Source organism: Lipotes vexillifer, unplaced genomic scaffold (assembly GCF_000442215.2).
Source record: "Lipotes vexillifer unplaced genomic scaffold, Lipotes_vexillifer_v1.1 scaffold232, whole genome shotgun sequence".
NCBI lineage: Eukaryota > Metazoa > Chordata > Mammalia > Artiodactyla > Lipotidae > Lipotes > Lipotes vexillifer.
In genome coordinates, this window is record NW_006793997.1 from 3,499,138 (window position 1) to 3,511,180 (window position 12,043).

The 12,043-nt window shown below is 43.9% G+C and overlaps 1 protein-coding gene across 1 annotated transcript in view; it reads right to left on the reverse strand.

The window, feature by feature from the left end:
* The window catches only part of BMERB1 (bMERB domain containing 1), a 109,897-nt gene extending 97,886 nt beyond the window's left edge, over positions 1-12,011 (reverse strand). Inside the window, exon 1 of the mRNA XM_007466951.1 lies at positions 11,751-12,011. Within this exon, the coding sequence (XP_007467013.1) occupies positions 11,751-11,856 (106 nt within the window). The 5' untranslated portion in view covers positions 11,857-12,011. The remainder of the gene's footprint in view (positions 1-11,750) is intronic.
* Between the last annotated feature and the right edge of the window lie 32 nt (positions 12,012-12,043).

Genomic DNA, 12,043 nt, shown 5'->3' on the forward strand with positions numbered 1-12,043 from the left:
TGTTGGTGGGAATGTAAATTGATACAGCCACTGTGGAGAACAGTATGGAGGTTCCTTAAAAAACTAGAAATAGAACTACCATATGACCCAGCAATCCCACTATTGGTCATATACCCTGAGAAAACCATAATACAAAAAGAGTCATGTACCAAAGTGTTCATTGCAGCTCTATTTACAATAGCCTGGAGATGGAAACAACCTAAGTGCCCGTCGTCGGATGAATGGATAAAGAAGATGTGGCACATATATACAATGGAATATTACTCAGCCATAAAAAGAAACGAAATTGAGCTATTTGTAATGAGGTGGATAGACCTAGAGTCTGTCATACAGAGTGAAGTAAGTCAGAAAGAGAAAGACAAATACCGTATGCTAACACATATATATGGAATTTAAGAAAAAAAAATGTCATGAAGAACCTAGGGGTAAGACAGGAATAAAGACACAGACCTACTAGGGAATGGACTTGAGGATATGGGGAGGGGGAAGGGTAAGCTGTGACAAAGCGAGAGAGAGGCTTGGACATATATACACTACCAAACGTAAGGTAGATATCTAGTGGGAAGCAGCCTCATAGCACAGGGAGATCAGCTCGGTGCTTTGTGACCACCTAGAGGGGTGGGATAGGGAGGGTGGGAGGGAGGAAGACGCAAGAGGTAAGAGATATGGGAACATATATATATGTATAACTGATTCACTTTGTTATAAAGCAGAAACTAACACAGCATTGTAAAGCAATTATACTCCAATAAAGATGTTAAAAAAAATAAAGTGTACATTGTGGTGATTTCATATAGGTAAACACTGTGAAAAGATTCTCACCGTGTAGTTAGTTAAAACATCTATCACCACACGTTTATGTATTTGTTTATTTTTTGGTGAAGACATTTAAGTTCTACTCTCTTAGCAAATTTCAATGATATAATTCAGTATTATCAACTATAGTCATCATGTTTTATACTAGATCCTCAGACCTCCTTCATTCTTTTAAAAAAAATTTTATTGGAGTATAGTTGATTTACAATGTTGTGTTTGTTTCAGGGGTACAGAAAAGTGAATCAGTTAAACATATACATAGATCCACTCTTTTATTTTTTTAAGATACTTTTCCCATATAGGCCATTACAGAGTATTGAGTAGAGTTCCCTGTGCTATACACCAAGTTCTTATCAGACCTCCTTCATCTTATACCTGAAAGCTGGTAAGTTCCCTTTTACCAACCTCTTCCCATTTCCCCCCTCCCCCAGCCCCTAGCAACCACTTTTCTATTCTCTGTTTCTATGAGACTGATTTTTTTTTTTTAGATTCCACATGTGTGATATCATGCACTATTTGTCTTTCTCTCTCTAACTTATGTCACTTAGCAAAATGCCTTCAAGTTCCATCCATTTTGTCACAAATGGCAGGATTTCCTTCTTTCTCAAGGCTGAATGATATTCCATTGTATATATACAGCACATCTTTTTTATCCATTCATCGGCTGATGGACACTTAGGTTGTTTCCATGTCTTGGCTATTGTGAATAATGCTGCAGTGAGCATGGGGGTGTAGAGGGCTCTTTGATATCCTGTTTCCATTTCCTTCAGATATATTCCCAGAAGTGAGATTGCTGGATCATATAGTAGTTCTGTTTTTTCCAAAAGACCTTAAGTCACCTGAAGGCAGGGACTATAGATGTCCTACTCAAAGGGCTACTGTACTCTCGAGAGCTTAGCACAATATCTGGCATATAAGAGGCTATCATTAAATATGTATTCAATGGATGAGGAAATGAATGGATGAATGGACAAATACATGAATGAATGACTTACCTGTTTGGGAATTTTAAATAAACTGAATAATTAGTGTCATGCATTGTAGTTATTTTCCAATTTGCATTTTATGAAATCTAGACATACTTGTCACCATCTTGTAATGCAGTTGTTGTTCGTGATTTATCCAAATAAATATGTCCCTGGAAACCCTAGTCTAGTGCAAACAGCCTGGGCTGTTGTGTCCTTTCTCAGTCCATACTGGCTGCACCCCTTCCCTGGGGTGAGTCCTTAACCTGTGTCCCCACTTACAAAGGGCCATGACAACTTCTGCCCTTTGCCCTTTTTTGTAAAGAGTAAATTAGAAAACACAGGAAAAGTATAAATTGGAAAGTGCTATAAAGGTAGGAGGCCATTACTATTACTTCTCCCGACACCCATAATCCATGCACCTCTTTAAAACCTACTGAAAGTGAGAATAAGCAGCACTGGTGCTGATGTATTTAAATTCCTAAGACCTCAGGCTAACAACAGTTATTTCCCACCTGTCACATTGCCTATGTTTAGAAGACCCTCTTTCTTTCCTCTCCGTAATCAACCACCAATGCTTTTTCCCTTCCAGATGTCTGTCTGGTTAGTCCCTTCCTCCCAACCCACTGCCACTGCTTTAGACTCCAGTCCCTGTGAACTCACGATCAGATGATTCCAAAACACGCCTGGTTGGTCCTCCACCACCCCGGAGTCCCTGCCCTTCCATCCCATCTGCAACCACTGCCAGACAAGTTTTCCTAAGATGCTACTTTTTTTACCTCTGCCCCTTGTCCTGCAGTGGCTCCATGCAGCCTGTCATTTTTAATCTGCTCAAGTCTAGGGGCCCTGATCAATCAACCCTGGACTGCCCCTATCCACCAGTGCAGCCAAGTTCATGCATGCCTCCAACAATCTCCTTACACATCATCACCTCCACTCTTTTCCTGAGGCCAGACCACCCACTTTAACTTTCCTCTTTTCCTTCTTTCCAATTGTTTAAATACTACCCAGTTAAGGTCCACTTTATGTCCTGTTCTGTCAGCATCATCATCATCAACACCATCACCATCATTTAGGGAGACTGTGGCTTTCCACATTCTCTGCAAGGGCTTTCCACATTATCTCACTGAATCTTCCTCATCACCCTATGAGGAAGGTCTTCTTACTATCTCCATTTTATAGATGAGAAGACGAGGGACTTCCCTGGCGGTCCAGTTGTTAAGAACCTACGCTCCCAATGCAGGTTCAATCCCTGGTTGGGGAACAAAGATCCCGTATGCTGCACAGTGCGGCCCCCCCCACACCAAAAAAAAAAAAGCTATGTATAGCTGAGAAGACGAAATTCAGAGAGGTTAAGTAACTAGCCCAAGGTCACAGAGCTAATAAGTGTTAAAGTCATGATTCAAACGCAGGCAGAATTCCCACTCTCAAACACTAGACTGTCTATGAGATCTTTCTTGGTCACCCCCAGGGAGGCCTCTCTCTGGGAAGCTACAAGTCTTCAAAACAGGAAAATTCTTCTGCTGCATTTCTGTAAATGTCTTTAAGCTCCCACCGCAGTTTTACCCTGAAGGCACTCTGAAGCAGTGAGATGTAGTCAAGTTTACAAGGGATGCGTTTGTAATGGAAAAGGAAATTAATGAGCCAGAGAACAGAATCAGTACTAAGAAACCCAGAGAAGTGTCTAACCGACCTTATCTGTATCTGTATTAAGAGCGGGTTTACTAATCCCAGGAAATAAGAAAGGCAGTAGGATGAAGTCACCCGTGCTGGGTTCAAGTTCCAGCTCTGCCACTTACTAGCAGACTGGCATTGGGCAAGTTGCTTAATCTCTTTGAGCCTCGTTTCCTCATCTGTAAAATAGAGCAATAAATGGCTCCATTGCACCTCACATCATAGGGTGTGTTGGAAGGAGTAAATTAGAGCATGCATGTAAACACGTGCTTGGAGCAGGCACATAGTAAGTGTTCGATATTTCTTACCATCATTCTCTTCTACTTCTCTTAAAATCACTAGTTTTGCTCCTTTAATGTCAAGGCATTTTAACTAAAAAATAATTATCAGTAAGTCAGACTCTGACTCATTCAAACAAACAAAAATCCCCAAACTTAATTCTAGCATAGACTGCTTGGTCCTTGGTCACCCCACGTGGACCCTGCAGGAAATGTGGAGCTGAGCCTTCTCCTGTCTAGCCTCCTATGAACTTATCTGGACTCCAAAATGCACTCACCTCCTGCCTGTCTTGTCTCCCTCACTTTTTAAGAGCCTAGCAAGCACGACTGATCCAGCTGTAGTTCCTGGGTAAAATGTGCACGTGTGCCATTCCCTCTGCCTGGAATGCTGTTCCCCTCATTCAGTGATAAAATGTTGTTCACCTTTTCAGCCTACTTCAAGAGTCCTTTTCTCTTCCAGACCCCAGAACCATCCCTCGGTGTGACCACTTGGACCTACAATATATTTGTTATTATATTATATAAATTATACCTGTATTTATTTATTGTTTATTTTTTTGGGTGTGCCACACGGCTTGTGGGATCTTAGTTCCCCGAACAGGGATCGAACCTGGGCGCCTGGCAATGAGAGCACTGAGTCCTAACCACTGGACCACCAGGGAATTCCCATCTTAACCATTTCTAAGTGTACAGTTCCATGGTATTAAGTACATTCCCATTTCACAGATGAAGAGAGTGGGCTCCAGGGAAGTTAGGCAACTTGTCCAAGATCACAGTGTTGGGAAGCAGCAGAGGGAGGATTGGAACACAGCCAGCCAGAGAACTCCTTAACGGTGAAGTCTAGGTCTCCTTCATTAGCTAACGCATAGTAGGGGCTCAAGCCCATTGGGTAAGTGAATAGTTAGGGAATGAGTGGATTGTATGGTAAGCATCCTTGGGGGAGCTTTGTGAGTGATGTTCTGAAGAGCTACACTAAAAGAGCCTCCACCTGTGCTTATCTCCAACCCTCAGGATCATCCAGGTAACAGGTGATTCACATGAGTGAAACAGACCCCAAGGTTTCTTTCCAAGGGGAAAGAAACAGAAAAAAAAAAAAAAAAAAAGTGGTGCATGGCCTTTGGGATCTCCACCTCCTTGCCTGAGGCTGGCAGCTCACCAGAAATGCCCTTCTCCCCTCTCTTCACTCACTGAAATCCTGCTCAGCCTTCAGGTCCAGTGCAAACACTCCTCCTACTGTCATGCTGGAGCCCCCAGGAAGAGCCAATCTCTTCTGCCCGTTTCCCACTTGTACCTTCATTTAGCATCTACTTCATACTGTTTATACCGGTTTATAATATATATCATGATGTTCTTCACATCTGTGCTACCCTTCCCCAAATCTGTAAGCTTCTTCAGAGTAGGGGCTGTGTCTTATTTCATCTCTAATCTCTGCAACATCTAGCGCGGTGCCACGAATAACAGACACTGACTAGGAATATTTAGAGCTTTCTTAACCTCCTTAAGCCTCAGTTTCCCCATCTATGAAAGGGGAATAATTATCTGCTGACCTAATGGAGTTGTTAGAATTTAATAAGCTCGAGTTCATAGCTAAGGCTCACTAACTACTATTATTATTAATAAGTGTTTAATAATTAATCTGAGACCAAGAATAGGCATAACTGATTTTTCCTTCAATGGACATACAAGAAGGAAACGCTTGCAAAAATGAAGCTTAAAATACCGAATAAACAGAGCTATGTAAATAATTGGTTTTGTTCAAAGGACATACAAGATAATATCATATTCATCATCTTTGCCTTCCTGCTATTATGGTTCCTGCAATAAAGTTACACAGTCAGCTGCCTCTCCAGGGAGACTGCAGAGACTAGCACACCTCCTAAACCTTAACCCGATGCTCAGTCTCCCAAAAGGTGGTCCATGTTGCCTTTACCGTTGTCACTCCTTTCACACTAATGAAATTCCTACCACTTATCCAAAATGGGATTGATTAGGAAGGACCCTGGGACTACAACGAACAGTGATTACATCGATCACCACTTGCCCCATGGTCTGATTCTCCATCTAGTAGCCGATGTGACCTTTTAAAAACAAAAACCAGCTCATGTTAGTTAAGTTAGACAATCAGCAGCAGCTTCTCCTACAACAAGAATAAAATCTGTACTTTCTTTTTTTAAATCACAACCTACAAGGTCCTACCCAGTCTGGCTCCTCGCTGATTTATCTCCTCTCTCTACCCTGACCCTCCCGGTTCCAGCCACCCTGGCCTTCTGTCTCTTCCTCTAACATACCAAGGGCCTTTGCATTTGCTTCTTGGATCTTTGACATTTACATGGCAAAGTGTCACCTCCCTACGAAAGCATTTCCTGACCACTGGACGGGAAATATCCCTCCCCTATTAATTCCCATATAACACATCATCATCTGAACGACATTATTTATTTGCTTATGTATTGTCTGTCACCTTCACTCCCAGCCCACTTCCTGCTTTCCCCTTGAATAGAAGCTCCATGCAGGCAGGAACCTTGCCTGTCTTGCTCCACACTGTGTCTGAGCCCCTAGAACACTGCCTGGCACTTATAAAGCAGTTAATACCTATTTATTGAATGAATAAATGGGGAAGGGGGAGCAGATTATGGTAATTTTTCACTTTTTATTTTTATATTTCAGATGAATTTGATTCTTTATAAAGTGCATGTACTACTTCTGTAATAAGAAAAGAGAAATAAGACTAAAACAAAACTGAAATAATAAAATTAGCATATTTAATCAAATAGATGAAAGTAACACAAATTCTTTCCCAAGTATCTATAATATAGATTGCCGGCAATTCATATTTTTCAGTCTCCACATTGTTTATTAAACCTGAAACAGTGGCCAGTTTAATGATTTGTTTGCCAGTCGGCACACACCCTTGGATTTTTAAATAATTGTCATCTCTCCTGGGCTTATAGAAAGATTATCGTTTGAGCTTTCCACTTTATTCCAATCTCCAACTCGTAAGCACATTTATTTCCACCTCTATGCTTTTGCCAATGCTGTTATCTCTCCTGGCATCTCCTACCCGCTGTGCCACCATCCCCCACCTCCCCTGTCCAAAATCTTGATCATCCTTTAAGGCACACTCAAATCTTTCAAGAAACGGCCATGACAACTGACAACTGTGCTTTTAAAAACCTCTGTGCTTTGTCAAAAGGCACCTTGTCTTTGTGTCTCCCCTAATTAATTACAGTTGGTTGAAAGCAATACTTTTATATATCTAACCACACTGAAATGTCACTATGCATTTTCCAACTGAGTAAAAAAAAACAAAAAACCTACTCACTTCTAGTGGAAAAATGTTGTCAGAAGTGGATGGGAGGGCTTTCCTGGTGGCGCAGTGGTTAAGAATCCACCTGCCAATGAAGGGGACATGGGTTCGAGCCCTGGTCCTGGAAGATCCCACATGACACGGAGCAACTGAGCCCGTGCGCCGCAACTACTGAGCCTGTGCTCTAGAGACCGCGAGCCACAACTACTGAAGCCCGTGTGCCACAACTACTGATGCCCGCACGCATAGAGCCCGTGCTCCGCAAGGAGAAGCCACCACAATGAGAAGCCCGTGCACCACAACAAAGAGTAGCCCCCTGATCACCACAACTAGAGAAAGCCCGTGCACAGCAACGAAGACCCAACGCAGCCAAAAATAAATAAATAAATTTATTAAAAAAAAAAAAAAAAAGAATAAGTGGATGGGAGCAATTCCTTAGACTCTTTCTCAAAGGAGAAAATACTATGTGGTTTCCAAGGGTGCAAAAGCCGTTTCCTACACCTTCCCATAAGGAAGAAGGTGGTATCTACACAATCATTACCTGGAACTTACAAAGAAATGCATGCAAGGAAAAACTGGCAGGCTGGAATAATCTCCTCCAATGCTATTGGGCACCATCCTCTTATGTCCTATTGCTGTGGTCCCCAACCTTTTTGGCACCAGGGACCGGTTTCGTGGAAGACAATTTTTTCACGGACCGGGGGTGGGGGGGTGGTTTCAGGATGATTCATGGGCATTACATTTACTGTGCACTTTATTTCTATTATTATTACATTGTAATATATAATGAAATAATTATACAACTCACCATAATACAGAATCAGTGGGAGCCCTGAGCTTGTTTTCACTTGTCACTCACTGATAAGGTTTTGATATGAGTCTGCAAGCAATTGATTTATTATGGTCTCTGTGCAGGCAAACCTCTCTGCTAATGATAATCTGTATTTGCAGCCGCTCCCCAGCGCTAGCATCACAGCCTCAGCTCCACCTCAGATCATCAGGCATTAGATTCTCGTAAGGAGCGCGCAACCTAGTTCCCTCGCATGCGCAGTTCACAGTAGGGTTCGAGCTCCTATGAGAATCTAATGCCGCCGCTGATCTGACAGGAGGCGGAGCTCAGGCGGTAGTGCAATGATAGGGAGAGTCTGTAAATACAGATGAAGCTTCGCTCACCTGCCCGCTGCTCACCTCCTGCTGTATGGCCTGGTTCCTAACAGGCCACAGGCTGATACCGGTCCATGGCCCAGGGTTGGGGACCCCTGCCCTATCGTGACAACCATTCAGCATGGATTGAGTGCTTACTGTATGTCAAGCACTGTGCTAAATGCATTATATACATTATCTTATTTAATCCTCCCAACAGCCTGAAGTGGTCCTTACTATCCTGTTGGAAGATGTCACTGAGAGGATGGAACTGCCGCTGACTCTTGAGCAGGACTGGGGTAATCGGAGGCTCCTCACCCCTCCCGTCCTTGAAATGTATATTCCACCCATTCTTCTTGCACTAGGACCCAGTTCAAGGATGCGGCTTTGAGAGAGTAGGATGTTGTTGAGACCATCAGGATGGGATACACCACTGAACCCCATTAAGGCCTCTATGTAAACTGTTGAGATTCTGGCGGGCCGGTGCAGAGATCTTGTGGCGCCCAAGACAAGCCTTGTATGTAAGTTCTCTTGTTGCTAAACCTGCCACCTACCAATCTGGAATGGCTGTCTCTTTCTTTGGCCTCTTCTTGCCCTCTGAGTATGGGGCCAGTTTCAGATTTCAGCTGGCAAGTTCCCAAGGGTTCAAACCAACATATCCCCATTTTATAGATGAGACAGCTAACTTACAGAACAGTTCAGCAATTTTCCCAGGGTGACAAAGCAACAAGGTGTTAGAGCTGGTTTGGATCCATGTCACCTGATTTCAAAACTCTCATTCTTACTATACTATTTATATCTTCTACCTAGAAACTCTAGCTAACATTAAAGAGAATGGTTAATACAACCTTAACTGAAAATGACCAGTTTTGCAATCTTTTTCCCCTTTTCAAGTCTTTTTAAGTAACACCTACTCAGTGTTTAACATAAAATATTTAAATATGTGTAAAAGTTAAACAGAGAGTGTCTTCTTTTTAATGGGCCTCTCTTTTTCTCCAGCATTTCCTGCATAGAGACATTGGCTTGACAATTATTATGCCACAGAATCAATAGTACTAATTTTCACACTTGATTAATAAATAAGTGGAGGCCCCAGATGTTATGGGATGGATCCACAGATCCCCTGGGAGTTGAGAGAGAGTCCAAAAGGAAAAAAAAAGCCACTTTAAAAAAAAAAAAAAAAAGTTAGGCTGCAGACAAGAGTCTAGAGATCAAAAGTCTAGATTCAAAAGTGAAACTCTGAAAAAAAAAAAAGTGAAACTCTGGATCAGTGCTTTAAGAAGATTTAAGAAGATTTTGAATTTGAATAGGTAAAAATGAAAGAAAAAAAAGATTTGGGGATCCACACCAAAAGCAGATCAGAAACTGTGGTCTTGCATCTGAATGGGAAGCAAGAGTCAGAATCTTTGTTGGTTTGGAAGAGAGAGGATAAGAAAGCTTTTCCGCCAAGCTTTTAACAGTTTGCAGCCTAAGACTTAGAAGTACAAAAATTTCAGGAGCAAAAATGCTATAAATCAGGTTTTCACTGCAATTTTTCTGTATGCTTGAAATTTTTCCTAATAAAGTGGTGAGAACATAAAAAAACATAGGAGAATTACTAGGGACCTGGCCAACATTGCAGCTTTAGTCCATCGTGTTGATTTATGTAATTCTTTGCAAAGGATAAAAGCAGGTTCTTCTACAGATGTAGTAATAAAATAATGGAAGCAGCCAATATATTCAGCACTTACTTTGAGCTCTACCTACATCATCTTATTGAATGTTCACAATTAAGCCATAAGGTATGTATTATTATCATCTCCCTTTCAGAGAACAGAGGCAGAGTGAGGCTTTAAAACAATGTGACTAGTTATAAATTCAGTCACATGCCAGCAAGGGGACAAAGCCAGGATTCAAACCCAGGGCTTCTATTCTGCACAGACCCAGTAGTCTTTCAAGGCCACCGTGAACTCCAGAGACCAACAGGCTGCCACATACTTAAAAATCACTGAATGTGTTCTGGGACTCTCAACAGATTTAGAAAGCTTCCTGAAAATGTGAAAGCAATACACCTTCAGGTTAAAAGCAGAGAGGGGCTCAGGGGCCCAACAAACCTGAGTTCAAATCCTGACTCTGCCACTTAAATCACCTCACCTAGCAAGCCCCAATTTTTCCATCTATGTAAGGGGAGTCATAAGTCATAATATTCCCCTCAAGGAGGCTGTTCCAGGGATTGAATGAGAGGATGCATTTAAAGTTCTTAGCACAGGCAAGACCTAATACATGGCAATCTATCAACAAAAGGCAGCCATTGTGGGTATTATTTTGAGCTTGCAGGAAGACCAGAGACCCTCAGCCCTGGTGTCATGTTCAAGTACCAAAGCCAAAGGGTTTTGAAGGGATGAAACGGGAGGAAGGACCCATATTTTAAAAGGAGAAAGAAAAGAAAAGGAGAGAGGCTGGACACACTCTGGTTTCCAGGTACAGAACTAAGACATTTGACTGTGATTTCTACTTGAACCCATGAAAACCAGAGTACAGTTGAGCCATTCTAAAAAGATCTTCTTAATTTGTAGTTACAGGTATGGAGAAAGCACACACACACACACACACACAGACACACACACACACAATCTTCTACCAGGTGAGGACAGGAAAAGAGCATATTCAAAATACTTCGGTCCAACATAGCTCAGCGCCAAGGCAGGAAGCTCAGAGTCCCTGTGAAGGGCGAGACGGCCCTTCCCAGCCCGGATGGAGGTACGGAGCTAAAGCAAGCAGTGCAAGGGCAGGGGACTGCTAAGCGCCCGGGGTTTGCAGGGAGGGCTGGTGACGCTGGGACCCCTGCAGCTGCCTCTATACTTTGAGAGCAGTAGTTTCAACTACTGCATCCCATTCATTAAAAACAAACAATCCTTAGTTTATTTGTTAACGTTGTTGACCCCAAAATACCATAGAGAGAAGTAGCAAATACAGTCTGTCCATTTCAGAACTGCCTTCTAGGATTGTACCCAAACCAGAGACTGAGTCAAGAGAGAAAGAAGGGCGTGCACAGGGTTAACCTTCCCCTAATCCTTTCCCTCCCACTCGCGACCCTGGAGAAGGCAGGGGAAGAAACGCTGGGAATTTCAGGTGTGCCCTGAACCTCACGCCAGGGGAGAAGCAAAAGCAGAAACCCAGCGGACACTCCCCCCTCTCCAGAGACGTGGGCGCTTTCCAGGATGGTCCAAAGGCTCCAGCGTCCTAGTGCATCCCGGGTGGAGAAAAGACCCTCCTCCCTCGGCTGCGGGAAAGACCCTACTTTCCAAGACCGGTTGCGAGCTTGGATCCTGGACTACCGAGTCCACCCCAGGCTCCCGGCTCAGCTGCCTGGAGATTCCCGAGCCTCCCAGTGAAGCCCAACCCGGAGGCTTTTGTTCGAGGGAGAGAGCGTCGCAGCGCAGCGCAGCGCAGCGCATCCCCGCAGCGCTGAAAGCCCCGCTGCGGGGGCGCTTCCCTCGGTCCGCTCCCTACCAACCCCGCGCTCCCGCGACCACCCGCTCCAGCGCACGGATCCCCAACTGTCCCACCCCCCGCCCGAATACTCACTTCTCCCCAGTCCCTCCGCTTTCCACGCCGTCTCCTCCACCGCCCCATAGCACCTCAAAGGCTTCTCAGCTTCCAGATGGATGGACAAAGATTGGTTTAACTCCATCGCTGATCTCCGCGGGCAGGTCGACGGGTCTCCCTTTACTCCATCCCCGCTGCGGGTTGCAGGGAGGGAGGCGGCTCCAGCCAGCAGCGTCTTAAGGGGCAGGGCGCTCGTGACGTTGCTCCATCTCTTCCGCCGCCAGGGCCGGGGACAGCCGACTGGTATAGGAGTGTGGGGGGGGGGGGGGGGG